The sequence below is a fragment of the Perna viridis genome, chromosome 4 (genome assembly GCF_037379345.1).
Source record: "Perna viridis isolate PV_CMFRI_1.1 ecotype Kerala chromosome 4, ASM3737934v1, whole genome shotgun sequence".
In the NCBI taxonomy this organism is placed as follows: domain Eukaryota; kingdom Metazoa; phylum Mollusca; class Bivalvia; order Mytilida; family Mytilidae; genus Perna; species Perna viridis.
In genome coordinates, this window is record NC_142448.1 from 30,334,995 (window position 1) to 30,362,752 (window position 27,758).

General features: G+C 32.1%; 1 protein-coding gene across 5 annotated transcripts; it reads left to right on the forward strand.

Annotated features, from left to right (window-relative positions):
- Window positions 1–656: 656 nt before the first annotated feature.
- Window positions 657–26,512, forward strand: LOC148619697 (rho GTPase-activating protein 24-like). 5 transcript variants are annotated; one of them, XM_088579899.1, is made up of 8 exons: window positions 657–794; window positions 5,825–5,866; window positions 13,211–13,263; window positions 15,820–16,073; window positions 17,461–17,472; window positions 21,832–21,954; window positions 22,810–22,939; window positions 23,990–25,547. In XM_088579899.1, exons 4-8 carry the CDS (start codon window positions 15,836–15,838, stop codon window positions 25,293–25,295), a joined length of 1,809 nt encoding a protein of 602 aa, XP_088436025.1. In that variant the 5' UTR covers window positions 657–794; window positions 5,825–5,866; window positions 13,211–13,263; window positions 15,820–15,835; the 3' UTR covers window positions 25,296–25,547. The 5 variants fall into 5 exon arrangements, with proteins under 5 accessions (XP_088436025.1, XP_088436028.1, XP_088436024.1 ...); XM_088579898.1 differs by lacking the exons at window positions 657–794; window positions 5,825–5,866 and adding an exon at window positions 6,569–6,693; XM_088579902.1 differs by lacking the exons at window positions 657–794; window positions 5,825–5,866; window positions 17,461–17,472 and adding an exon at window positions 6,567–6,693 and having other exon boundaries at window positions 23,990–26,512.
- Window positions 26,513–27,758: the final 1,246 nt, after the last annotated feature.

A 27,758-nucleotide genomic window follows, 5' to 3' on the forward strand; every position in this document is an offset into this window, starting at 1 on the left:
TATATTTTATTCTTAAGAATAATACTTATCTTGAACATATTCATATTCATATTCGTATTGTGACACATCCTTTAAAAAGTCCTTGATTTGCATCCAACACACTTGTCGAGAACGGAATCACCATAAATCTAGCCGATGGCATCCGTCTATAGTTGAAAAGCATTAATACAGAAATTACTATTTTGTTTGTTTTACTTCATATAATACAAGTTATTTACAATCGAAAACATAAAAAAACCCTAAATGAATATGAAAGCCCTGATGATTGACGATTTTTTTTGTGTAAAACATAAAAAGCGGACCCTTGTCCCAAGCCGGGGCTTATGAAACTGCTAATTTGTCAAAGTTTTCAATTTCAATTTTCATATTAAAATTAACTGAAAGTGCTAGCTATTCGCCACCGATGCTAGTTCAACTGAAACTCCGTTAGACGACCCTTTTAGTTAATCAATGGACCCTCGTGCGGGTGCCTAGCGAATGCGCCCCTAATTAACTATCATTTTGGCAACGCAGTCGTTATATGTTTGCTTTATAGTTACATTTTGAGTGTAAACCTATCCAGGGACCTTTAAGTAGTTGGCTGTTAAAACAGGAAATAATTTTAAGTTTCTCTTAAATATCCTAAAAGATAAGATATGTAATTTATTAATTCCTATAAAAAGGGGTCATGAAAAAGTTCAACAAATACACACAAGGAAGTGATAGTGGAATTAAACTAACTTGTAAGATTTTTTTGTATATGATTCTGATGAGGATCTGTATAAATACATCTTGTAAAATGATCAAAACAGTAGGTAAGTCACTATACAAGATAGTAAATAATGAGCTATATGTAACAATTCAGTATTGTTTGACGTCAAAACTTAATCTCAAATGATTGTTTCATAACTTTTTCGTCAAATAATTTGTCCTTTTAGTCCGGTGTAGATCCTTGTGGTTCAAAGCAATGGCGAATCCAGACACGGTGTGCCACCCCGACCCCCGCATTGCGGAAATTTGATTTCAATGAGAGAAAGTCACCGCAGTATGACGATGCATTCCCTATTTTGTACAGTCAGTGCACCCTTATGTTCTTCAATCTCTGTAACCACTTCTGTAGATGGACATAATTATACAACTGTGGGTCATCCTCATGATGCCGAATCACGGGAAGACCCAGAAGTATGTGGGATCCGGTCATGCAAGAAATTTAAAGTCGAGGGCTGCGTAGGCTATACTTTGTTCATACATGTACATTTATATTTGAAAAACTTTTTGCACAAATTTTTCAAAACTTTCAAACAAAAAGTGGGCGTTTCCACCCCGAACCCTCCTCTGGATCCGCAAAGTTCTGTGTCTGGATACTTACTAGCTGGGATATAAAACAGATTTTTGGCTGACTGATTTTGTAATGTAAACTAAAAGAAAGAAACAAACGAACAGCAACTAAACAAACAACATAAAAACCAATAAAAACAAAATAAAGTAGTGGATTTCATCAACATTTGCTTTTTTCGGCAACACTTAAATTCAGAATTTGTCGTAAGGGGCCATTCAACCATTCATCCATCATATTTTAAATTTCAGCGGAATAGCTTATGTCAGGTCGGTGGCCTATAAACGGAGTGTCAGGTCGAGTTGCCTGTGAATGGAGAAAAATATAAATCAAAACGATGACAAATGACATGTTTTGTAACTCCTTCTATATAAGGACATCGTCCTTTTGGGCCAATTGAATAAAAAAAGGTATACTTTAATTGGGCCTAAATAAATAGTTTTCTCCGTAGATTAATTGTGCCAAAAAAGTACCACCAATGGCGCCAGTTTACCTATTAAATATATTAAAAGATATAGTGATATCACACACACACACACACACACACACACACACACACACACACACACACACACACACACACACACACACACACACACACACACACACACACACACACACACACACATAAAATACAAATAATTTATGAATATCAATATCTAAAAATGCCTAAAAGAATTAATCTATATACTTAACAAGATAGATCGAGATCAATCCAGTAAGTCACATGATTAGTACGACTCCATTGCACTCACAAATGTAGTTCAACCCAATAAGTATTATTATTTCATATCAGTGGTATTAATTAACCGGCAGTATAAAGTTTTACCAGTCCGTCCGTGCGAGACCCGACAGGGTAGTCAAGGACGTTAAAAAAAACCCTTAGCCTAGCTTTTACCAGTCAAAAATGCCCGGTTACGAATTTAGAGTTACATTCCCTTATTAAAATGTGATCAAGGAGTTGTCAATGTAAATATGCAGAAACACGATTGAATGGTTTTCTGAAAAAATAATCGAGGATATGGTTCCTCAATGAAATAAACGTAATAGTTGTTGATAAACTGGTCAGTATTGTGATATTGAGACTGCCCGTAGGACAGAAGTATTGACTGCGACAGCGATAATGACCTCGGTTTATCAGTTTTTTGATAAAAGCCTTTTTGTCCGTATTCAATTATGTCACAAATCTTAATTTTTTCGACGTTGGCCATTGGCTACTTTCTTGCTTACCGTTGTAAAATATAACAACGAATAGTATTTTTACCAAAGTATATTCACGCTTAAAGGACTGTATAAATATTCAGAATATCGTGTTTGTTCTAAAAAATAATGAGTTTTATTGTCTAATAATAGATAAATACGCACGTATCTTGTGATGTCACGTTGTCTTTTTTCCGACGATTTCTACACGTTGCGTGCTACCCAGTCTTTATCAAAAGCCTTTTTCATTTGCTTTGAGTGAACTAATAACTGTGAAAATTTGAATTTTACATGTATATATGCTGCATATAGTATATTCTAAAAATAATGGTACTTGGTTGAACAAGTATCTAAGCGCAGCATTTTGTCTGTGTCTAACCAAAATGTCACGACATCTAAAATTTGTATATTTTATTTATTCACGCGTACAACATGCGGAATTCGAACGAATTGTTCAAATGCAAATGGTGTTGAGTCGATTTCTTCACATATTTAAAAATGTATTCATTCTCCTCTATGGTTTTATTATTTCATTTTTTCTTTGGCTTAACAAATTCGTCACATATATATTTAAAACCGTGTCTAACAAAAATGTCACAAAGCGCATTTTTGACGTTTCCAAAGTAACGTTCTGTTTTGCGACGTAAAAACTCTTTTAACGTCAATTTTAAAAACAATAAAAAGTATTGAAAAGCTACGATACTACATTATTACGATTTTAGCGAATCTAATAAAATAATGAAAGAAATGTTGAAAAGAAAACAAAAAAAAAAGCCCCCCCCTTTCGCGCGCACTCCTGTCTGTTCATATGTAATGATGTCCTGGTGAAATCTGGATCAGCGTGTCTGCATCAAAGTATTTTGAAATATGTATACACGCGCTTGCACATTTGCTAGTGAAATATTGTAAAACCAACGTATTCATGATCGTCTTATTACCTCTTGACAATTATTTTAGCTATAAGATATAATAAGCTGTACAAATATTGCAAAAAATATTTTTTTTAATTTTTTTTTTCAAATCGGACGAAAAAAAAAACAAAACAAAAAATGATTTATTCTGGTGTGGCCTTTTTGACCCTTATAACTCGAAAACCGTAAGAGATATCCGAAATCTGATTGAAAATTGCAGGCAGGATTATTAATGAGGAATCCAATGAAGAATCCAATGAAATAAAAAAAATCAAAATCAGACCAAAAAAAAAGTTATGAAAATGTCAACTTTGACCCCCTATAACTTGAAAAGGTCCCAAACACATAAAATCTGCTGTACATTTGTTTAGCCGAATTAAATAAAGAACACATTAAAAATAGAACATTTAAAATCGAAAAAAAACCAATCTAGATGGGTTTTAATAAAATACCCTTCTTCTAAAGCGGCAGGGGCAGCAAAGTCCAAATTAAACAGGAATCTCCTTAGTTGTTGGTAAAATCATATCAACATTTCAGAACAATTCGTCAACCACAACGACGACGCGGACGACGACTGCGCCATAACATTATACGACCGCAAGGTTTTTTTTGATCGTATAATAAAAACGGGAGATTTCACACTCAAATTTTCTCAAAGAGGGAGATTTATCAAGGTTTTAGTGTTCTTGAAAATTTAGTAACAGACCTTATAAAATTACGAAACGAGTACATGTATTCGGAAATATCAACATACATTTACTTAGAGATATAAAACCTAATAGGAAGATTCACTTTATACGCTTTCACAATATGATTTCCGGGTGGAGGGGGTTGCTACTGACTTTTGTGCTTGTAGGTTTGTAAGCTTTCTGTTTTAGTGAGGGTTTTTACGTTTTTTATCTCATCACGAAATTTGTTTTCATAATTCCTAACATTGTTCTCATGGGATCAAATTTCCTTCAAATCAATGGTTGATGCCGAACTATTTACAACATCGGGATGTAATCTGATCATTTCAATTGACCAAAACGTATGAAAAATCAATATCGAATCGGATAATTAAATAATAAAACATGTCCTGTGTGTTATTTTATGTAAAAAAATTAAATAAGCACACTTTTTTTTTACATGTAACAATTATAGAACGATGTACGTCGCAATACAAAAAAAAAGACGTCAAACTTTGCCGCCTTGGACGTTACCAAAAAATTACACCAGCATCGTACGCTACGTCTAATATATTTTTTGGCGCAATTCAACTAAACTACGATTGGCCCAAAAGGATTACTGGCCCAAATGAGATGTGGCGCAAAAGGAGATCGCCCGTAATATTATATTTGGGTGCATTTTGGTTGTCTTTTAACTGGATTTTATTTTTGGTCGTAACATTTTTCTTTGTGAATGGAATTCGGTCTTCAAATATACGAAATAATCCAACAAATTTGAATAAGAAGCACACACTTTTGAGATTAGATGAGGTTTTAAAATTCATGCGATTCTGAAGAAATAGAGTGGAAGACTGGAAGAAAAGTGCATTGGCTGATAATAAATTTATGGCTGTAATTTTGATGGATTTAGGCCCTTGCACATAATCTTCTGCTAGATAAAATAAAATCATATGGTGTTTTTGATTAAGCTCTCAATCTTCTCCGAGGTCATCTGTCAAACAGAAAGCAATGTGTCAAACTAGAATCCTCATTTAGTAAGAAAATTTATAAAGGGGTGCCACAAGGGTAAATTCTAGACCCGGTATTATTCAATATTTTTCTAAATAATATATTTTATTTCATTCAGGATTCTTTTCTCTATAACTACTCTGATGACAATACCCCTTCATATGCTCTATACAATCTCGATGAAGTCAAAACAAAATTGTCAGATAGCTTAAAATTAATAGATTGGTTTGCAGTGAATCAGATGATAGCCTGCCCTGATAAATTTTGAAAAACTTACGATAAAAACATTTCTTTTGATCTTGGTGATAATACTATAAAATGTGAGGATGAATTAAAACTTTTGGAGTAACAATAGATTACCACTTAAAATTTGATACTTATATAGCAAAAAGGACTGAAAACAGTTAAATATTTTTAAAAGGATAGGGAAACACTTATATAAACTAGGAAGGTTAACAATTTACCACTATTTTATTTTGTCTAATTTTAATTTTTGTCCTGTCACTTGGCACTTTTGTAGTGATGCTTACAATAATAAAATGGAAAAAGATCGAGAAAGGGTCCTTAAATTCATCTACAACGATTATACTAGCACATATGAGGAGCTTTTGTTAAAATTAAAAATGACATTGCATACTGAAAGTACGAAGAATTAGAAATATTGCATCTGAAAATGACCTAATTGAAATAAAATAATCGATAATAAATATATATAATTTCAGATATCAGAACACAGCAAAACTACCCAGCCTCAGAACATTAAGGTATGGGTTAAACTCTTTTAAATATTTTGCAGCAAAAACCTGGAATGACCTGCCAGACGACTTTCGTAGAGAATCATCTCTTACTCAATCTAAGAATCTTCTACTGAGCTAAACTCGTGGAACGACTGGTCATGTCATTGTTCTGCTTGCTATTCATAACAGCTCTGCTTTATGATTCTACATTGTTGAGTATCTTTACTGCTACTCTTTCATTTTAATCCTATTATACATTTGCTATTATTTGCCTAATATGTTGACTGATGATTTATGTATGTTGGCATGAAAAGGACTAGATAGTTGCCATGTATTGTACTTGTGATGTAAATGTTATTTATTGTATTGAGCTTATGTTGTAATGTTTTAAAATATTGACGTTATATAAAGTTTTTGTATTTTTTTGTTTTGTATAAGAAAACATTTTTACAATCGAAAATCAATATATGCATGCAAGGATTTATTTAGCATATTTAACCGTCCTTGATGCATGCAGTTAATTAACGTTGGTACATTTAATAACGAAATATTGAGCTCTATGAATGTCACACAAAAACAAGTAAGTTTCTTTCTGTTACAAGATATAAATTGTTTCAACTTGAGGGAATATGTATGAAATCGAAAAATTGAAATCAAACGATCAAGCTTAAGGGGAGGCCATGAACACGCACGAATAGACATTCACCTTGTAGGTATAGCATCTCTTGACGTCACCAATCTATGTGCACAAGGGAAGTTAGTTTCTTTTTGTTGTTTCAGTAGGAAGTTGACATTTATTGCAGAATTGCGAGTGTTCCATACGAAATTGAAGATTCTACGTTGCAAAAAATAAGGTACATATGAAAACCGTCTTTTGGTTTGGTTTATCTAAGACAGCAGATTTAAATTTGTTTCCTACTCTTCTTCACTTCAGTTTTTCGCTGTGCTTGTATAATTTCCCCCTGGGCCTGGCCCTGAACCTACGTCTCGGCTTTGATTTTTTATTTGAAAATTGATGTACAACTAAAAGCCTTCATGCATCACTCTTACTTATATATTGGGGTAAGCGAAGCTTAAGCATCACATATATTAATTCGTACTTTAGATAGAATCTTGTTAATGTTTACTGTAAAGTGTAATGAACAAGTTAGGTTAGGTTAGGACTTAGTTAGGACAATTTAGGTAGGTACTGCATACTGTTCCTCTTGGAACACTATACATGTATGCAGCTCTTCTACTCCTATTTCTTTAACATCTCTGTTTCTGGTCAGTCTGTACTTTGTTTGGTAGTAGTATTTCATTGGATGATTTTCTTACAATTTGTTCAGTCTTATTTGGAATTGATGGATTGATTTCACACATACATGTACAAAATGTACTACAGTGTATGGTAGACTATTCCATAATCTGACAATCCTATTTGTAAAACTACTTTCTTGAGTCCCTGTTTTACCTTTGCTTGTTGATTTTATATGAGTTTCCTATGGTCTTTTGTGAGTTATCTATTTGTGATATGTTGGACATAACTTGTTTGTGGTATACACCGGTAATGATCTGAAATGCTTCAACCGTGTCACCTCTCATACATTGTATGATGATATCTCAGTGCTGGTACATTGCAGTTTGAGTATTCTAATGCACTATTCATAACTCTTGTCTTTTATATGTGGACGCATTTTTGTTAATTGTTTTTTTTTTTTATGTTCTCTATTTCTTCTACTGGTATACTTGAATTGCTTGCCCACCAATGCTTTGAAAAGTAGGCAGAAAGTTCTGTTGCCCATATTAGCTTGTAACTGAAAATTTTGTAGGTCAGTCTTGCTATCTGGTTTTCTTTGTTCACTTGAAGTTGAATGTGATTGTCAAATGCCAAGTGTTTGTCAACAGTTATGCCTACACTCATATATCTTTTTCAGTTTCTACATTTTCAATTGTTGTTTTTCCACCTTTGTATTTGTTCATGGTATATTTCATTATTAATGTTTTTCATTTATCTAGATGAAAATGAAGAAGCCATGTCTCACTCCATTCCAATAAGTAGTCTAGATCGGATTGAATAGTGTTGTTATTATCCTTGTGGCATATTTTCTGAAGAGTTTTTTGTCATTGGCAAAGAGAAACGCATCAGAATCTAGGCAATGTGGCAAGTCATTTATGAATATGACAAATAACACCGAACTTCATACTGATCCTTGTTGGATACCTCCGGTCACTTAATGCCACTTGGATTTTGGTTCATTCAATTGTATGCATTGTTTTCTGTCCTTGAAATTGCTCAACCCAGTTGCATATTTTCTTGGTTAAGCCATGCAGTTTCATTTTCCCAAATAATCTGGTGTGAGGCACCTTATCAAACACCTTCATAGTGTTCCACCTCTATCTAAAATTTCTGTCCATTTGTCAAGAACAGTAATTGTAATGATGTAGATTGACTTCCAAGGAAACCATACTGTTAACCACTGAGTAGGTTATACTTGTCTTGAAATATGATTTGTAATTCTCCTACTGACAACCTTTTCTTAAAGGTTAACATAAATATATTTGGTAACTGTATGGTTAATGAATGTGGTAATTCTCCAGTATTTCAAGTTTAGGCATTTTCTTTCAAAACTTGACATTCTCTAAATTATTTAAAATGAATCAAGTTGTATATCTAAAATACCACCTATGGAATAAATAAATAATTCCATTGGCAGATTACAAAACTTTATTCTTTCATGAAAAAGCAATTGTAAAACCCTTACATTTGTGTATATCAACTCTGATGAGTAAGATTGATGAATATGGTAAAGCCCTTAAAGGTGGTGTGACTTGTTTGTTTGATACCTAACATTGTGTATAAAACCTAATTATCAGTTATGTAGTTAATACTTAGCTCTATTAAAAAAATATTCAGGTCTTTTCGCCACAAAACCTGCTTGCCGTATGAGTTGTTTTGCCTATTTTCGTGTTCGCCTTGAGCCGTTTTGCCTACAATGTACTTACTGCTTTGCCTTGGGTACCTCTTCTGGTGGTGGCTCAGGTTCTGCTGGAGCAGGGTAAGGTTTTGTTCCTCTTGTATGGTGCACATACATGTGTGTGAAGGGAAAGGACAACATCAAAGTACCAAGCTTTGAAATGTGAATTTCTTTGATATTTCTAATTGCTGTTTCGGTTATATTTCTCTGAACTTTTAAGTTATTTGGTTTTTTTAATTTAATTTTTCAAGAAGTTTAATTACCATTTAATTAGTTTATGTAGCAGATGTTAATTTTATTATAATTTTTAATCACAACATTAGTGTAGTTAGCTAATGTGAATTTGATTATGATTTTTCATCACGACACATTAATAATTATAACTGTCTTGATCTTATAAATTATTTATCATAAACCAACAATAAAGCCTTGCACAGGGGCTGGTCCAGACATTTTGAAAAGAAGGGGTGCCAGTCAGGGCCCTCAGAAAAGGGGGGTGCTAGGACATTATTTATTGCTTTTATTGACTTTGCAAAGGCTTTTGACACGGTCTGGCATCGAGGGTTGCGGCGAAAGCTTTTGTCAAACTCAATAAACAGAAAAATGTATAACTGTATTGTTAACATGTATAGTAATATTAAATTATGAATATAAAAATGGTACAGAATTTTCAGATTTCTTTCCCTGTAATATTGGAGTTAGACAAGGTGAAAATCTTTCACCTCTACTTTTTGCATTGTATTTGAATGATCTAGACAATTTCTTTGAAAACAAAAATGTAGCTGGTTTATCACATATTTCCGACGACATTGAAGCAGAACTTAATCACTACTTGAAACTGTATACAGTATTATATGCTGATGATACTGTTCTAATGGCAGAATCTAAGGATGACTTGCAAAAGGAATTAGATACCTTATATGAATATTGTGATGTTTGGAAACTTAAGGTTAACACAGACAAAAGTAAAATTGTTATTTTTACTTGAGGTAGATTACCAAATAATTTGTTATTTAAATATGGTGAATTAGAATTAGAAATTGTAAACAAATTTAATTATCTAGGAGTTACTTTTGGAAGAACAGGTAGTTTCCTACGGGCCAAACAGGTTAATGTAGGAAAGGCGACCAGTGCCATGTATGACATTTTGAAAAACGGCAAATTACATAATCTGTCACTTGAAAGCCAATTGCAGTTATTTGACAGGGTAGTTCAGCCTATACTTTTGTATGGTTGTGAAGTTTGGGGAGCGGGAGATGTTCGTATTATTGAACGAGTTCACTTAAAATTTTGCAAAATGCTTTTACATTTAAAAACCTCAACTCCAGATATATGATCTATGGTGAATTCAGCAGATACCCACTTGAAATTAGTATTAAATTGAGAGTGATCAATTACTGGTCAAAACTAATATCAGGAAAACCAGAGAAACTGCCTGTTATACTATACAATTTATGTTTAAGAAAAATCTTAGATGGTAAAACCATAACTTGGTTACATTATGTAAAATCTATTTTAGACAATTGTGGAATGTCATATGTATGGGATACACAAAATTTTATTAGTAATATTTGTCTCTATAAGATAGTAAAACAGAAATTGGTAGATCAATTTACCCAGTCTTGGGTCTCTCTAGTGCAAAATTCACCGAAAGCTCTCAACTACAAAATTTTTAAAGAAAATCTTGAATTCGAAAACTATTTTAAACTTTTGGACACCAAACAAGCTATTAGTTTTTGTAGTTTTAGGACTACCAATCATAATCTACCTATTGAATCTGGTAGATGGAGAAACATTGAGAGAAATGAGTGAAATTGCAATTTGTGTAACTCGCACGAAATTGGTGACGAGTTTCATTATTTATTTGTTTGCCCTGCATTCCAGAATGACAGGACAAATTTTCTTAAAGTGAAATATAGAACATGACCCAATATATTGAGAATGAGAGGTTTTTTACATACTCAAAACATTTCAGATCTTACCAAGTTATGTAAGTTTATTAATATTATAATTAAACGACTAAATTCTTCTGGGTAAATTAAGAATTTATTTGTTTATACAATGTAGTTAAAATTACTATTATACTTGATTACTGTTTCGTAACCTAAAAAATAATGTATGAAAACTGTGAATTTATTTTTGTCAATGTTATGTATTGTGTATAATTTACATTCTCTGTACCACTGTAAAGAGGTTTATTGAGAAATAAAGATATATATATATACTTTGGAAAGAAGGGATGCCAGTCAGGGCCCTAAGAAAAGGGGGGTGCTAGGACATTATTTGCCATTTTTTGTCAATTTTACATATGAAAATAACAAAATTTTTCAATGAAAAGGAAATGCCAACCTCCTTCACCCTCTTCTAGATCTGCTACTGATGCTTGTTAATTCAATTATAAATTTATTGCAAAACTGATTAATTGCATGCAGGATCTTAGTTATTTTGCACTTTGATTTTCGGAATTCCTTTCTTTTTCTAATTTTTAATGACCATTTTCCTCATGCATATGCATAGGTAAAAATCGATAATAACATTTTGTACCTCAGGTCTATATACAAAAATTTTCAGTGTTAAACATGTATTTCATATCGAGGTGAAACAACTCACTTTATTAGGCAAAACGACCCAAACGAATGGGACTGTAGGCAAATAGACTTGGTACTGAAAGAATAACATTGTCACAATGAAAAAATATATTATTTCTCTGACTTCAAAAGGTCACTGGCAAACAAATCGTGGGTACATGTACATGTTTTAAGCTATAAACCATGCTTTCATCTGAAAAACTATTCATGTATGGCCAGTCAATCCCATGTTTGGTAATTGTGTACATAAGTACTTCATAATAGCATTCAACACTAAAAGCTACCAGTGATTAAATTCAGATTCTTATTTGGACAACTGTTTTTGGAATGTCAATTGATTCAGACATTTGTTGTATTTGAAATAGCTAAATGGCCTTTTTGCAGTCATTCAGTTTCATTTTCAGAAGCATTCATAATAACAAATGAAATTTATGGAACAAATAGTATTTGTCTAATAGTGTTTTAAACGTTTTCTGCACAGTCCTTGCCATATAAATTTCTGACAGCAAGTCAAGAGCTCAAAAATTTTAATATAATAATGGTAACTTAATGAATAATTTAATGAATTATCTGACTATTAACAATTACAAAGCATTGAAATTCATTGAAAAGGGGAGATAAGCCATCCATTGTAGATTCAAAATGGACTTGAGACTTATTGGCATACATATGGTATATTAATTACTTCGGAACAAAAAATTCAGTTGGATAAAATTTACGATGTGCCACTCATATCGTAGGATCTACCCAATTTTTACATGGACAGCCTCTTAACTGATGGTAAGGAAGACATCTAAACTAAAAAAAATCATCATTTGAAGAACCGGTATATGTGCACATGTTAAGGGAAGTAATTAACTAATTTACAACCATCTTTTTTATTGACTCCGTTTATTTGACTACAGGTACATTTTCCATTTTCCCTTTGGTCATGTTGGTACTTTTTGATATTGAACACTCTGTGTTTGTTAGGCAACAGAAGAAAAAATACTTAAACAAGGAAATTTTTTTCTGAAATGATTTTATAGAAGTCACATGAGGATGATAAGCAGATTAATATAAGTTCAACAGGAACTACAGTTGGTCAGAATTTCCTGTTTCTCATTTCTGTTGATTTCTCTCTTGTATTCTTAAAATAAAAACCCTTTTGTCTTTTCAGTTTGTATCATGATTCCGTGCATAAATGTACATGTATACATTGTATAAATAAGGAACTTTTAAATAGGAGGAACTGAAGTCATCAAACAGCTGACCTGTTTATTTTTAGAAGTTTTTAATTGTATTTTTTAAAACATGATAGATTTTTTAAGCCTGTATCACCTGCCTTTACAAGCTTATAGTACCAATTCTAAAATCAAATGCTTCATCAAAAATTTTAAGCCTTATACATGTGTATGTACAAATGGAAAATTCAGACACAGATGGGGCATCATACATTTTTCCCACTGACTTTTTTGCTCCATTAATGTGATAAAAAGTGTATGTATGTTAAAATGTTTTTTTCTAATCAGCAATGGATGGCACTGAAAATTATTTCATTTTAAAGTTTCCTTACAAAGCAACCAAATTTTGCACAAAATGTAGAGTTAACTCCCTTTGCAATGAATTTCAGTGCTTTTTATACTTGTATTTTATTTCTTTTTAATTGCAGTAAATCAAAAACCAACATTCAACTTTGAGAAAGTATGCACTGTGATATGAAATGGATGAAAATGAAAAAAAAATAAAATAAAATTTATGTGCCACCCACTGCCTCGTTTTTGCATAGACACCTTCTTAACATTAGTCACAATTTACAAAGTGTAACAATATGCTTTGTGTTGCAGATATTTACATGTAATGAAGACCACAGGAATGTATTCACACTTGGAATTAACATGTAAGTTGTAAACTTAAGTACACCTGATGATAACCTGTTAATGTTTACAAATAGTAAACTTTGTTTGTTCCCTGAGGCAGTAAATATAACATATACCATGGGATCAGGACTCAGAATGTTTGTCAAAGATAGAAAGGAAAACCAGGAACTTGCTGTGATGCATGAATCATTTTCTTAAATTTATTTTTCATTGATTTCTATAATGGTTTGAAGGTAAGCACATCAATGCATTATATACACTTACAATGTACCATTGTATTGAAATTACATTTTATAGTTTAAATACAGGTATTCACATTTGATACAATTTCCAATACCTGTCAATCAATTAGTCTTTTCTCTCTTCTTTGTATCTATATTAAGAATGGGTGTGTCCAGGTGAGGATATAATGGGCGTAACCTCCCCGGGCCCCTTTTCCAAGAAAAAAAAACTATTTTAATCTGTGAAATATTGTATTGAATGTGTAGTTTACCATATTCATTTATTAAACATGTCATAATCTGGTTTCCTTTAATATTGATTCTTGTGATTAAAATATTTTTTGTTTACCCCTCCCAGTATTACTTTTAGCCCAACTTAAACATGGACAAGAACATGGGGTAATTACGCCTCCCCATCATAAAATCCTGGATTCACCCTTGAAGATATTTGTTAATATTAAGTTCAGCCACATGTACCATAATATTAATGTACATGTACATGTACATATATTAACCGTTCTTCTGCAGGCTCAGATTCATACATAGTGACATGGACCTGGCATGCATCCCCCAAAAATTGATTTTTTTTTGCATTAAATTTAATTTTCTTGCCTCCTTTGGATTAGCCCTTTAATATCATTTACACCCCTCCCTCCCCCCCTGGCAAAAAAAAAAAAGAAATCTAAAATAAAAATTAGTTGTATAAAAACTATGAAAATCTCAAATTCAATCCCATGCATGTTCTTTTGAAGGTAGGAATAAACTAGTAATAAGTAGTCAGAGTACATGTATATATTTACTGTGTAATAAAAGATTAATCTCTCATCTTGGTGTTGATTTAAGGATGATAACATCTTCACCGAACAGAGGAAATCTGTAGGGCATTATAAAGTTTTTGTAATTCAATATATGTTATAGTAAGTCAAGTATTTATAACGTCTTTGATATTAAGTGTGACTATGATTACATTTGTAACATCTGTAAAAAATCCTCTATAATCAATATTAAATATGGTAGTAACTTTTTACTTTTTAGCTCACCTGGCCATAGGCTATGTTAGCTATTGCCATCACTTTGCATCTGTTGTCATCGACTGTCCTTGATGTTAACAATTTTTCAGAACTCTTCTCCTCTGAAACTATACGACCTTTGTTCCTTAGGGTGTTCTGCATAGAACTGATGTGGGGATTTTTGATCTGTTGAAAAAAATTAGAACATAGGGGTCAGACGGAAGTTTTCTGCATATGCATGTACCTCCAAAACTGTTAAGTTTAGCCAAAAGTCTGCATTGTGTCAATGTTGTAGGATGACTCCTTGTAAGAGTTATTGTCCTTGAAGGATGAAAAATGGCTCTTTTTACAGTTTTTGACCAAGATCTTGAAAACTGTACTAGATAGAAAGATAGAAAGAAGTGTTCAGTTACTGAAATGATCCTTATGATAAGGCCTTCAGGAGTGTTTGGCGACCAAATTTGTCAATGAGTCCTTGCTAGAGTTATTGCCCTTGAAAGATTAAAAATGATGTTTTTAGCTGTTCTCAGCCTATATCTTGACAACGATAATAGATAGAAAGGAACTTTCAGTTGATGAAATGATCCTTATGATATGTCCTACTAAAGTCTTCTTGAGTCAAAATTGTCAGACCACTTTTTGTTTGAGTTACTGCCTTTGAAAGGCAAATATTTATGCAGGTGAGCAATTCAGGCTCCTGGGAGCCTCTTGTTTCAATGAGTCATACCTTACATGTATGTCCTTAAATGGAATTAATCTTACTTTTAATTTCTACTTGTTGTAGTCCATGGAAATCGTTTATGATCAAATTTGTTCATTAACATATGTAAGTTTTACACTTGATCACTCTTTTTCAACAATATGCTTTTAAAGTTATAGAATCTGTTTGTTTTTTTTAAAGATGGATATAATTAAATTCAAGATTTGAAAACATTAGACATTTTCAACCAGATTCTTGTGATTTATGCAGTGTTTACCTGCTAACTGAAGACAAAGTTGAGACTCTAACTTGGTTTTTGTTGATTTTAGTGCTAGAAAAATACCTTCCAGATTTTTTTGTACATGCACATTGTATATGAATATGTGACTGCATTGTTATCACAGTAAATGAAACTCCCTCTGAAGAATTTTAAAAAATTATTTAAGAAATTTGACATTCCTTAACATCGGAAAAAAAATAGAAATTGCATTTTCATCTAAACTGATGACATTGTAATAGCTGAATCCTGCTGATACATCCATGTTAACATTACTTGGAGTTACTTATTTACCGATAGACAAATATGATTTCTGAATGTCTTATTTCTAGGACTAAATTAAAGGGCATTATATCTTTTTCTTTCAGAAGATAAAGATTGAAGATGAATAATCCTATTCACAGACAACGAATAACTAAGTCAGGATGGTTACGTAAGCAGGGAGGCGTTGTCAGAGCATGGCATCGGAGATGGTTTTGTTTGAATGGAGATTGTCTGTTTTACTTTGCTAAGGAAGATGACTTACGACCACAGGGATCCATCTTTTTACCTGGTAACCATGTGACAGAAGTCCAGTGGACCCCTGATGACTCTGATAAATACCTGTTTGAAATCTCTCCAGGTACAAGTAGTTTCTATTGTAATCCATTGCATGATCTCAGGGGTTGAACTACCTACTGGTAATTTGAACTAGACTGCTTTGAGATATATATAAATACATGTACTACAAATTCTACAAAACTGTATTATCATTCTGATTTTATAAAGAAAATACTCTTTTTGAGGAATATTTCTGTTCAGTTAGAATCCTTCTACTCTCACCATTTAGATTTTATATACCTGTACTTACATGTACTACATCATATGATTCTTTACCTGAATTCTTTGTTAAACTCATTATTTTATGACCTTTTGTGGCTATATAATAGTAAGTTGTTACTGTTGGTGTTGTCATCCTAAAACACTTGGTTTTTTAGTATTACTTGAATAAAAGTCAACAGATTGCTCAGGCCTTTCATTAAGAGGCGGTACCAGGTACATTTACCCTTCTAAACTACTGAAAGGTACCTCCAGAATTTTAAAATTTCATAAATTTTTATTAAACAAAATGGTGAAAAGTACATGTACCTCCTACAAAACCAAAGGTACCTACATTGCAAAAAAATAATGAAACCCCTGTCGCTATGTATTTTACAACACAAATTCACAGATGTAGCAAGCTTGACTGTACTGGCCATACTTGCCCCAACTATTCAAGGTTGGACCTCTGCAGGCATATCAAGCTGTACCCATGGAGCTTTTTTTCAATTCTGGGTGAGGTAATGGAGAAAAATAGATTCACAAAAATAGTATATAACTAAGACATGAACATATAACCATTTGTTTTGCATGTTCATGCTTAAATAATTTACACGTTGAACCATTTGCCAAAGTACCGGAAACAGATTGACTGAACGCAAGGTCGTAAACAATTCTTTTCCATACATATTATACCTAAAATTTGCTTGCAATACGTTTTTCCGATGCAGTCAGTATTGAGTTCGCTTTGACATCATGTGACATTCATGATGCTTAACCATGGCAACCTAACTGATGTAGCTTACAACCTCGCATTTCATTGGACAACTGTGATAGCAACCGTGAAATATAAGGCTACAATGGGGGAATTGGTGTCTGGAATATTTTTGATCACTTTTATATATTATTATTTAAATTGAATAATTGGAAACAGTTTACCTGTTGGACCAATAAAATAATTGAAATAGGAAACATAGTACAATATTCACACAGTTCATCAAATCAAAATTTTAATCAGATTTGGGTATTAACAAAGTGAGAATATGCATCAGCTATCTTTTTTTAAAGAAAGTACTTGTTTTGTACTACATGTATATACGGTGTGTACCATTTTACTTTGTTTTACCGGTAAGTTGCCAAGAGGTGATGAAGGTCTAATTATATAATATATTCATAAAAGCAGTTTTCATATCTCAATTACCAATTTTCAGATCCTGAATTCTGTAAGTAATCAATTTCACATTGTAGATTGTACAATGGTATAGTGCTTGTATAATACACTCACTGTATTTATAAAATTTATTAAATCAGACAGGATATGACACTAAGTCCAAAGGGTTATTTCTTACACAGGTAGTCCTCATTAAAATTTAGTGGGCACTGTCTAATCAGACTACTATTAGTGTTGAACCCTCAACAATGAGATAGGGTAGAAGTTTAAACAGAAATTATCTATCTAATATAAAAATTCAGGTTTGTTCTTCCTTCGGAATGCTTTTGGATTTTACTATTCAAAGTGTTTGTTGCTAGCTATAACTGTGCATTTTGGTCTATATTGTGTGATAAAGCTTGACTTCTTTTGCAGATATTATACCTCTGATCTGTAGTCTTTTTATCATATCACATATCATGGAGGAGTTTAGGAACTGCCAATTTGTAATCTCATCCTAAATTGTTTCCTCTATGTCTTTAACCCTCTTGTTTTCTTAGAAAAAACATAGAAATTTCCTGTTAAATAACAAGATCTTTTCACACTAATATTAATTTTAGGGAAATTTAAAGCTACATGTGTGTTTTAAATGATTTATTCATTCTTTTTGTAACACACTCACTGGTTTTGTTGTAGTAATGTTAGAAAATAATGTTTTTTTTTCATTCAATATAAGGTAAATTTTAATTTAAATGCAAGTACAAAATTCATAGGATTTCTTCCTTCTTTTCATTTTTGTTAACACTAATACATATTTTAATTTTTATATGAAATATTAAATTGTGAATTAGAAATAGAAAACTCTGTAATGAGCAGGTTATTCTCCAATATTTTCAAATGTGTTCTCTCAACAGATCATCTGTAAATGGTTAAAGTATCTGTATGTCATTTTAAGGGATATCTATTACTTTTTGTCACTTTGTGCATGCATGCATTCCATCATGGATGTATAAGAAGTTGTATTAATAGTAATGGACAGTAATATGAGTTTGTATTTAGGTGAGAGTTCAGTTTTAAAAGATTGGTTAAGAATTGGGATAAGAGTAAGAATTAGAAGAGGGATGGGAGAAGCAGAGGTGTTAACATTTGCAGATTCTCCATGTTTTGTGTTGGTTCAGTGTTGGGGATTAAAGTTTTGAGAATGGGCAACTTTTGATAATTTTCAGAATATCAATGCACAATTCTATAACATACATGTATACTTAGTAAATATTTTGGATTTTAATGGGACATATTTAGTTTGAATGTGATGGATGATGTAAGGTCCATCTAATTCTAAACACTACTGGTTTTAAATGCAAAAATGACAGATAGTTATTCTAATTAGAATGCTCCTTACAAAAAGTTTATAGAATCATGTAGTTCAAGATTATAATGAAAGACACATACATCTACTTTTTAGGTAAAGCAGTATCTACCTAAGTTACTATATTAGGATCTATGCATACCAGATAGCCTTATTCTCCTAATCTGGTAGTTAATATGGCAAATATTTTATGAATCTGCTTTTTAGTATTGATAAAATGATATTTTGATAGGGATGGTTCTTATATCTATCCTGTTATAAAACATCTTTTGTTTACATATTGATATACAGTACTAGGAAGAAATTTGACATTGTAAGAGGAAATTATACAGGAAATTAACACTTTTCTGATGTAACTTGGTGTATCTCTTGACTGTATAAAAACACTTGTGATCTTTAGGACATACATTGTGTTACATTACACTGATAAGATAGTCACGATATATAAAGTTGTTATTTGCACATGCACATGGTAAAGAGAGTTTTTTTTTAAATTTTTATTGGGTATGATGACATTGTATTACATTGCCCTTCAGGATGCAGCACAACAGTCTAACAAGTACTAAGCAGCTTACTTGGTTACATAACCCAGCTAAGTCAAAATGACACGATTTGTATTTAAGAATTAAATCAAGGAACTCCATTTTATATTTGTTTTACAATGAGCTGGCCATTTATGTCACATTATTTTAAATGAACTCGTGGATTGTTATGGTGTATCCATCAGCACCATGAAAACTGATTTATTCAACGGGTCATAGTTTTCCTTTCCTCGTTTGTCTACCCCGGACTTGACTTTTCATGAGCAACTGGGTGGGTGTTTCTAGAAAAGCAGAGGGCGTTTACCCTACCGGTGCACCTGGTCAATGCTCCCAGTTTTTAGTGGAGTCCGAGTTTCTCATTTACTTTTGTTAATTTGTATGTATGATTTTAGTTACTTTATGTTCTTTGTTGTGTATGTCTGTTTTCCATGTCTGGTCTTTGTCCCTGGATTACATTCTTTTGATTACTGATATAACCTTGGTTCCCTTGATTCCTCTTTAAATATTAACATACCGGTAGAAGGCCAGCCTGTGGTTAAACAAAGATAAAACTGAGGTTCATGGATTTATAATGGTTTTTATAGTTTCTTCATATTTTAGCTCAAATGGTCCAAAGGGTTGGGTGAACTATTGCCATCACTTGGCATCCATCGTTGCCGTTTTTGTTGTTAACAATTTTTTAAAACTCTCCTCCTTTGAAACTACTTGACCAATTACAACCAAACTTGGCTTGAGTGTTCCTAAGGGTATTTTGCATAGAATGGTTTTTGGATTTATACTCTGTCAAAAAAACAGGACCGCTGTTATGTAAATTAGAACACAGGGGTTAGGTAGAAGTTTTATGCATATATCTCAAAAACTCTTAGGTTTAGCCAAATTCTGATGAAGTAAAAGTGTTCAACATGATGAGATTTATCTGTGGTCAAATTTCTTGTTAGTCTGTTAAGCCATGTTGGGGTTATTGCGCTATTTGAACATTTTTTTCACTATTTTCAATATTATTTCTTTCGAAAATCTTCTTCTCTGTCACTATCAGTCCATTTAGAACTGAATTTGGTATGAATGTTCCTTAGGGTATTGTGCAAAAAACAGGAGTGGAGATTTTTGATCTGTTGAAAATCATGGCCAGTGTTTCTAAAAATAGAACATACTAAGGGGTCAATTAGAAGTTTTCTGCTTATATAAAAAAATGTTAGGTGTAGAAAAATTCTTGCAGTGTCAAAGTGTTCAGCATGATGATATCTATCTTTTAAGGGCAAAATTTTGTGTAAATTTATTAATTAAGCCATGTTTCATAGAGCTATGCCCTTGATAGGATAAAGTTATGTATTTTGTAGTTTTTAGTCGACATCTTTAAAACTGTAAAAGATAAAAAGAAATTTTCAATTGCTGAAATGATCCTCATGATATGGCGTACAAAGGTCTAGATCACAGTTGTCGGATGACTCTGTGATCTAGTTATTGCCCTTGAAAGACGAAAAATTGTTTTTTGAAAACTTTAATAGCAAGAAAGAAACTTTTATGAATGAAATGTTCTTTATGATAAGTCCAAAAAAAGTTTTCTTAAGTCAAAATTGATTGACAACTCCTTGTCAGATTTATTGCCCTTGAAGGCAAGAATTGAACCAGCTTAGCAAGTCAGGCTCCTGTGAGCTTCTTGTTTTAAAGGTGCTGCCTAAATGCAGACTGTTACAGAGCAAAATTCTGTTGTGATTTTGGTTGAATTGGGTAAAACTTATCTATGATATCACATGTCTATGACATAAGTCATATATTTATTAAAGTTTTACCATGGCTGTGATATAAAGACTTTGAAACAAATATTAGAATTTATCAATTAATACTGCAGTATTTTTTGGTGAATTATACAGTACCCTCTTTCCTGTACTTTGAACTGAAAATTTAAATTAAAAAATGCAAGGGTGTACCTTGTTCCTTAAAAATTCAGAAGGAATGAGATAATGGGCCAGTCATGTTAAAACTATTAAACAAGAAGTACAATAAAAATATAGAAGAACATGTACAGTTCTCATGATAATATAAATATAGAAGAACATGTACAGTTCTCATGATAATATAAATGCTCTTTTTATTTTTAAAAACTTCTTTAATAGCAGTTTTTTTATTTCTGTAATGAACTTGACTGTTACAACACTTTCAGAAAACCCAAGATATTCATGTCAATGCTTACATATGGTAGTATTTATATGTTGTAAACAAAACTGAAGATAACTCTCTGATCAAGTACATGTATTCATTAGATTCATACAAAGTTGTATACCAGTAGTTTAAATAGGGATTGAAATTTGAGGTTGAAAAAAAAATGTTCTAAAAGTCATCTGGACTGTTGAATATTTTATGGACTTTTGTATTATCTGAATGAAATCCATGAATTTTCTTTCATGAAATAGTTCTTATGCTTTGACAAGCTTGTAACATAGACTATAAGTCTAATTATGATTTTTCGTTTTTTGTTTTACACACATATGGCTTACACTAATGAGGATACATGTCTTATTTACAGGTAAAGCTCAGCCCAGGCTTCAACAGAACCAGGATGTAATACAGTTGTGTGCCAGTAATAATGAGGAACGTTTAGCATGGATGAAAGAAATTAGAAAAGTCATTTACTCTGATTTAGGGGGAGGTAACTACTCATTTTACTCACGATTTCAAAAGAATGATTTCATATTCTGAAGCCAGAAAGCTTATAATGGTATGAAATTTATGTTCAGATGTTATCATGTACATGTGTTCAAAATTTCAAGCATCTTTTTCTAACATTTTCTTTGTACCCCACTCTCTTTTTTGTTGTTGTTGTTAAATAAACCATATTTTAGTTTTTTTTTGTTTTGACTCTTAATTCTGCTAATAAAAAGTGAAAGGACATAACTGCTGAGCACTTGAACAGTTCTGTAAACATGACACAACTTTATTGGGGAGAACACTTGCTGTATACATGAAAGCACAAATGAATAGGTTGTTGCAGTTTAACGCCCGAGCAGCAATATTTCAGCTATATTCAGGCGATAAATGAATAGGAAAATAGCTATAAAAAAAAACCAAAAAAAAAAAAAAAATTTTATTTTTATAATGCAATCATTCCATTTAAGCTGTCTGAATACATTAACAGTATATTTTCAAGTGATATACAGTCACCGACTGAACATAACTTTCTGTTGTGACATCACTAATGGTACATTGTGTTAATGTTGCTAAGATGTTGCCCACTTTAGAAAGAAACATGCTGATTTTTCAGGCTTAAAGTGTAATTTTTCTTTTAAAGTTTAGTTGCAGTATTAAGACAGTAACAGTGCACTGACTTAACAAAAATTTAGGTATACACATTTGACTTAAGCCTGTAAAAATGCTAGGCGCAGTCTGGGGTCCTAAGTCTCTGCCCTATATCAGGTTAATGTCAAATCATTTCACTGTAATTGTCTATATCACAGATTTCATGTGAACTTCCATTGATAATTACATATTTTCTTCAATGTTTCAGCAATATTTGGCCAGAGCTTAGAAGAAACAATGATGTATGTACATCGCAGTAGAAGAAAAATCCCTTACCTCATTGAAACTTGTGTAGAATTTCTAATGCAATATGGATTAGAAGTAGAAGGTATTTTCAGGTAGGTGATTTGTTGCTTAATGTTGATATGATATAAGTCCAAGTTGTGGTCTTACTATCTATCATCAAAGTATCATTTTATGTTTATGACTTATTATACAATGATTTAATGGGAAGAGTAAATCATTGGTGACAAAATAAATAAATATTCATGCCTTACCTGGTACCAGGTACTATTACTCTTCTAAGCTACTGAAAGGTGCCTCAAGAAATTTAAAATTTCATATAGTTTTATAAATGAAAATTATGAAAAGTAACCCCTACAAAAGGAAAGGTACCTGAATTCTATACATGTAAAAAATATGCAATCTGGCATGAGTAAACATATTTTGTTATATATGACCACACTACCAATATATTATCATTTTCATTATATGCTGTATATGTTTAAAAAAAAGTCTGCTATTTTCTACAATATCAGATTTTTTTCAAACAGCAGCTGGGCATTCTATATTTACATTGTCAAATTACATTTACATTACAATAGAAAAGTAAAGTATTGTGACATTTTGAAGGGACAGATTCTGAAGTAAAAAAAATATATTGAAGATGTCAAATATTGGAACACAGATTAAGTTAATCAGTCACTGCTGTCTGTTTAACTAAAATATGAAACAATGGCAGTTTGATTTGACTTGCATGTATAATAACTTTTGAAGGAAGGGTTTTATTTGCTTGAAAATGCTGCCCAGATATGTGTTTACATATTTTATGGGAAAAAGTACTGTACAAGTTATATATTTATAACATAATTTATAACCATTGCAAACAAGTTTGTAGAGTATATAGGAATCGCCTATGTCTGTCTGTACGTCCGTCTGTATCTGTCCACATTTCTTGTAGGCACAAGGGATTTTGAAGAAATTTTAAAGGAAGGTTGGGCAGTATTTGTAGATGTACATGAAGGATTATAGTTACTTTTAGAAGACTCCAAAGGGAGATACTTAAACTTATTATAATTTACACTGTACTTTGAGAGTTTTAAGTGCAGTCCAACTACAGATGTTAGTTTTAGCCATTATTAACTCCTATTCTTTATTAACAATTTCAGATTGCCTGGAAGGACGGTTCTGATCAAAGAGTTGAAGGACAGATTCGACAGTGCTGAGAAAATTATATTTAACATTAGTGAACACGATGTACACACTGTGGCCTCACTGCTCAAAATGTACTTCAGAGAGTTACCAGAATCTATCATACCTTCTAGCAATTATCAGAAACTTATGAATGTTGCCATGAATTTTCAGGATGCTAAAGATGAAAGTGATAAATTTTTAGCTGTTGAGAATGCTCAAAAGGCCATGACTAATATACCTGATGATAATTATAACATTGTGAAATACCTTTGTCAGTTTCTGCATAAAGTAGGAACAAAGTCTAATATCAATAAAATGACTGTTCTTAATTTAGCAACTGTGTTTGGACCCAATATCATTCGAAATGTTATAGAAGCAGACAGTCCGGAATTGATGATGGCCACAGCTGATTTGACACAACAGCTGGCCTACATGCTGATAAACAATTGCAATGACATCTTCTGTGAGAGGAAGGAAGGGGAACCTCCAAAACCTCCTGAGGTGCCTGTAGCAGATCTCCTAGATATTAATAATGATAATGAAAAAATGGATGAAGTACAGCCCTTACCACCAAAACCCTTACAAAGATTTTCTTTAAAAAACAATAGAGAGGTTAATCGAGGCTCTTCTCTCTTAACTTCTGTCACAGCAGAGTTGGAAAAAGGTGGTACTAATGTTTTACAACCAATAAGTTTATGTGGTCAAGATACTCAAAATACGGGTGCTCATGTCCCTGCCAACTTAAATTTGGTGGCGGTAAATGTTAACAATAATAATACAAAGGTATCATCAGGAGGAACAAATGCAGGGAAACCAGTTCCTCCCACAAGAAGGAAAAAGAAGAACCAAAATGGAGGTGAAACATCTCCTTCTTCTCCACACGACCCACTTTCTAGAAGCAATAGCTTGGATATATCAGAGAGTGATATTGTTCAAGATCTCAGATCAGAAATTGACAAATTAAAATCAGATAAGAAGAATACTTGTGATAGCTATGAGTCTAAAATCCACGAAATGAAAGAATTTTATGAGAAACGAATTCAAGAAATAAAGAGTAGTTATAATCAGAAAATTTCTGTTCTACGCACCAATAGTGACAATTCAGAAAAGATTTACAAAGATCAACTCGACACTTTAAAACAAAACTTCAAAGGACAGACAGAAGAATTGAGAAAGGAACTTGAAAAAGAAAGAAAGGATAGAGAAGAAGCAGTGAATAAAGTAATGCAATTACAAACTGAACTTAATCATTATCACCTTCAGTACGGTCAACTTCAGTAGCATAGTAATATTAGGCCTAACTATACTTCATAAAGCCTGTTACCTCACTTATGGCATATACTGACCAAAAAGCTTGTCAGACAACTTGAGTGTCTCCATCTTAAGCAGTGTCTGTCTTTTTTGTTTGTAGGTTTGTGAGAATTTTCAAACCTGATACTATTATGTTACCTAATGTCACAAAAACATTGTTAGTACCAGGGTTTAATAATATTATACTGAACAGAGATGGGCAACAATAGCACAGTACAGTAATCAATTTCAAATTGATTTTTTTTAACAATTTCCTCTAATCAATTTGTGATCAATTTCTTTTGTGGAATTGATTACAGTTCATTTTTAGCTCAACTGGCCAAAAGTGTTCAGCATGATGAGATCTATCTCTGGTCAAATTTTGGTTTTAATCTGTTAAGCCATGTTGGTGTTATTGCCCTTTTCAACGATTTTTTGCTATTTTTAATGTTATTTCTTTCAAAAATCTTCGTCTCTGATACTACTCGGCAAATTGAAAACAAACTTGGTATGAATGTTACTTGAGGTATCCTGCATAGAACTGATGTGGGGATTTTTGATTCATCAAGAAACGTGGCCGCCGTTACTTATAATAGAACATAGGGGTCAGACAGTAGTTTTTACATATATCTCCAAAGCCATTAGGTTTATCCAAATTCTTTCAATAATTAAAATGATCCATATTATTTGGACTACAAAAGTCTTCAGACTCCTTGTAAGAGTTATTGCACTTGAAAGGGGAAAAATGACTTTTTTGAAAACTATGATAGATTAAAAGAAACTTTCACTTGTTGAAAAGGTCTTGTGATAAGTCCTACCAAAGACTTCTTGTGTCCAAATTGTTGGACAACTTCTTGTTTAATTTATTGCCTTTGAATGACAAAATTCAAGAAGGTGAGCGATTCAGGCTCCTTTGGCTAAAGTAATCAATTAAATTTATATTACATTTGTGAAACTTTAAATGACAATACTTTATGTAATGGTTCAAACATATATACATTTTGAAAATACAAAGACAATTACAAGCAAGTCATTAATGGAGTTCTTCACATCAATACTGAATCACACTCTTACAATGCAGAATTTATTATCCTCTACATGTAATTTCTGAAACAGACTATAGAAACTATATAGGTTTTCACTTTTCTAATTTTAGCAAGTTCCTGAATTCAAACTACTGGTTTCAAGTATTAAAGTGTTTGATATAGTTATGTTTGTTTTTTTAAGTGTCTCATACATTTATTTTGAAGATTTTTTCATTTTGTTCGCTAGTATCAATTTCGTTTCAGTGCCTTTTTCCCCCAATAAACACATGCCAGTGAATGCTATCCATAGATTTTTACAAATTTTATCCCAGTTAAGCAAATTTTATCACTCCATAATTTACATTCTCCAAGTGTTTACCATATTACATTATTTAAGCAAGGTAAATTTATTTTAAGACCAAGAACTGGAACTTTAGTTGTGATATATTTCCTTGTCAACCCTCCAGTGTAGTTATATGATGTGTAATGGAAATTTTGTTTATTCTTTGTTGAAAAAATGGAATGGACAAATCGTACAGTATGTTTGTTTGGTGGTTAAGTAATGGTGCTTTATTAATGTTGTCTAGAAGGAATAGAAAAGTGTGCATTTACTGCAGATAGTGTTTTTTTTAAAGAAGAATTATTTTATTCAATAATTGCTCATGCATTTGATTTAAATGCCATATATATAAAACTTGAACATGTGTCACAAATCTCCCAGGGATTCCATTGACGGTACAGTTGCAATAGAGGTGTTATTCCTCGTCGAACATATTTAAAAGTATTTGGAGTAAAACCATTTGTACTTGAAACAAAGCACTTTGTGCTACGTGTTTAATTTAATGTAAAGTTTCTTGGATCAATTAATTATTGTTGCTAAGAAAGTGGAATACACACACTTTTCTCCAGTAATCTAAAGAAAATTTATCAGTAGAAATCAGTGACGAATGCCAGATTTCAGATTAGGGTGAATGTAAATATGAATAATAACTAAGTATTTACTGAGACTTAAATTTTTTTTTTTGGAGTAAATGTGAGAAAAACCATGATTTCAAGGAAAAAGTAGACATTTTTTTTTTAATTTTAGGACTTGTTTTGATAAAACTTGTGTAAAAGCAAGATTTCATACAAATGATATTAATATTTTCCAATATAAGGAAAGGCGAACATTGCCTCCCCCATTTGAATCTGCTACTGGAAATAAATCTTATTCTGAGTTGACTAGTTGTTATGAAGAGCAAGTAACTCATATACTCATTAACATTTATTAAGTCCGAGTCAAGATTTTAGCTATCTTTATAGGTTCATAAGACTTTTGTATATTTTTATTATTATTTATAGCATTATCTATTCAGCCATCTTGGATTTTTGTTTTTACTGTAATATACTTATCAATTAATGCAACTTACATGTACATGTATTACTAACT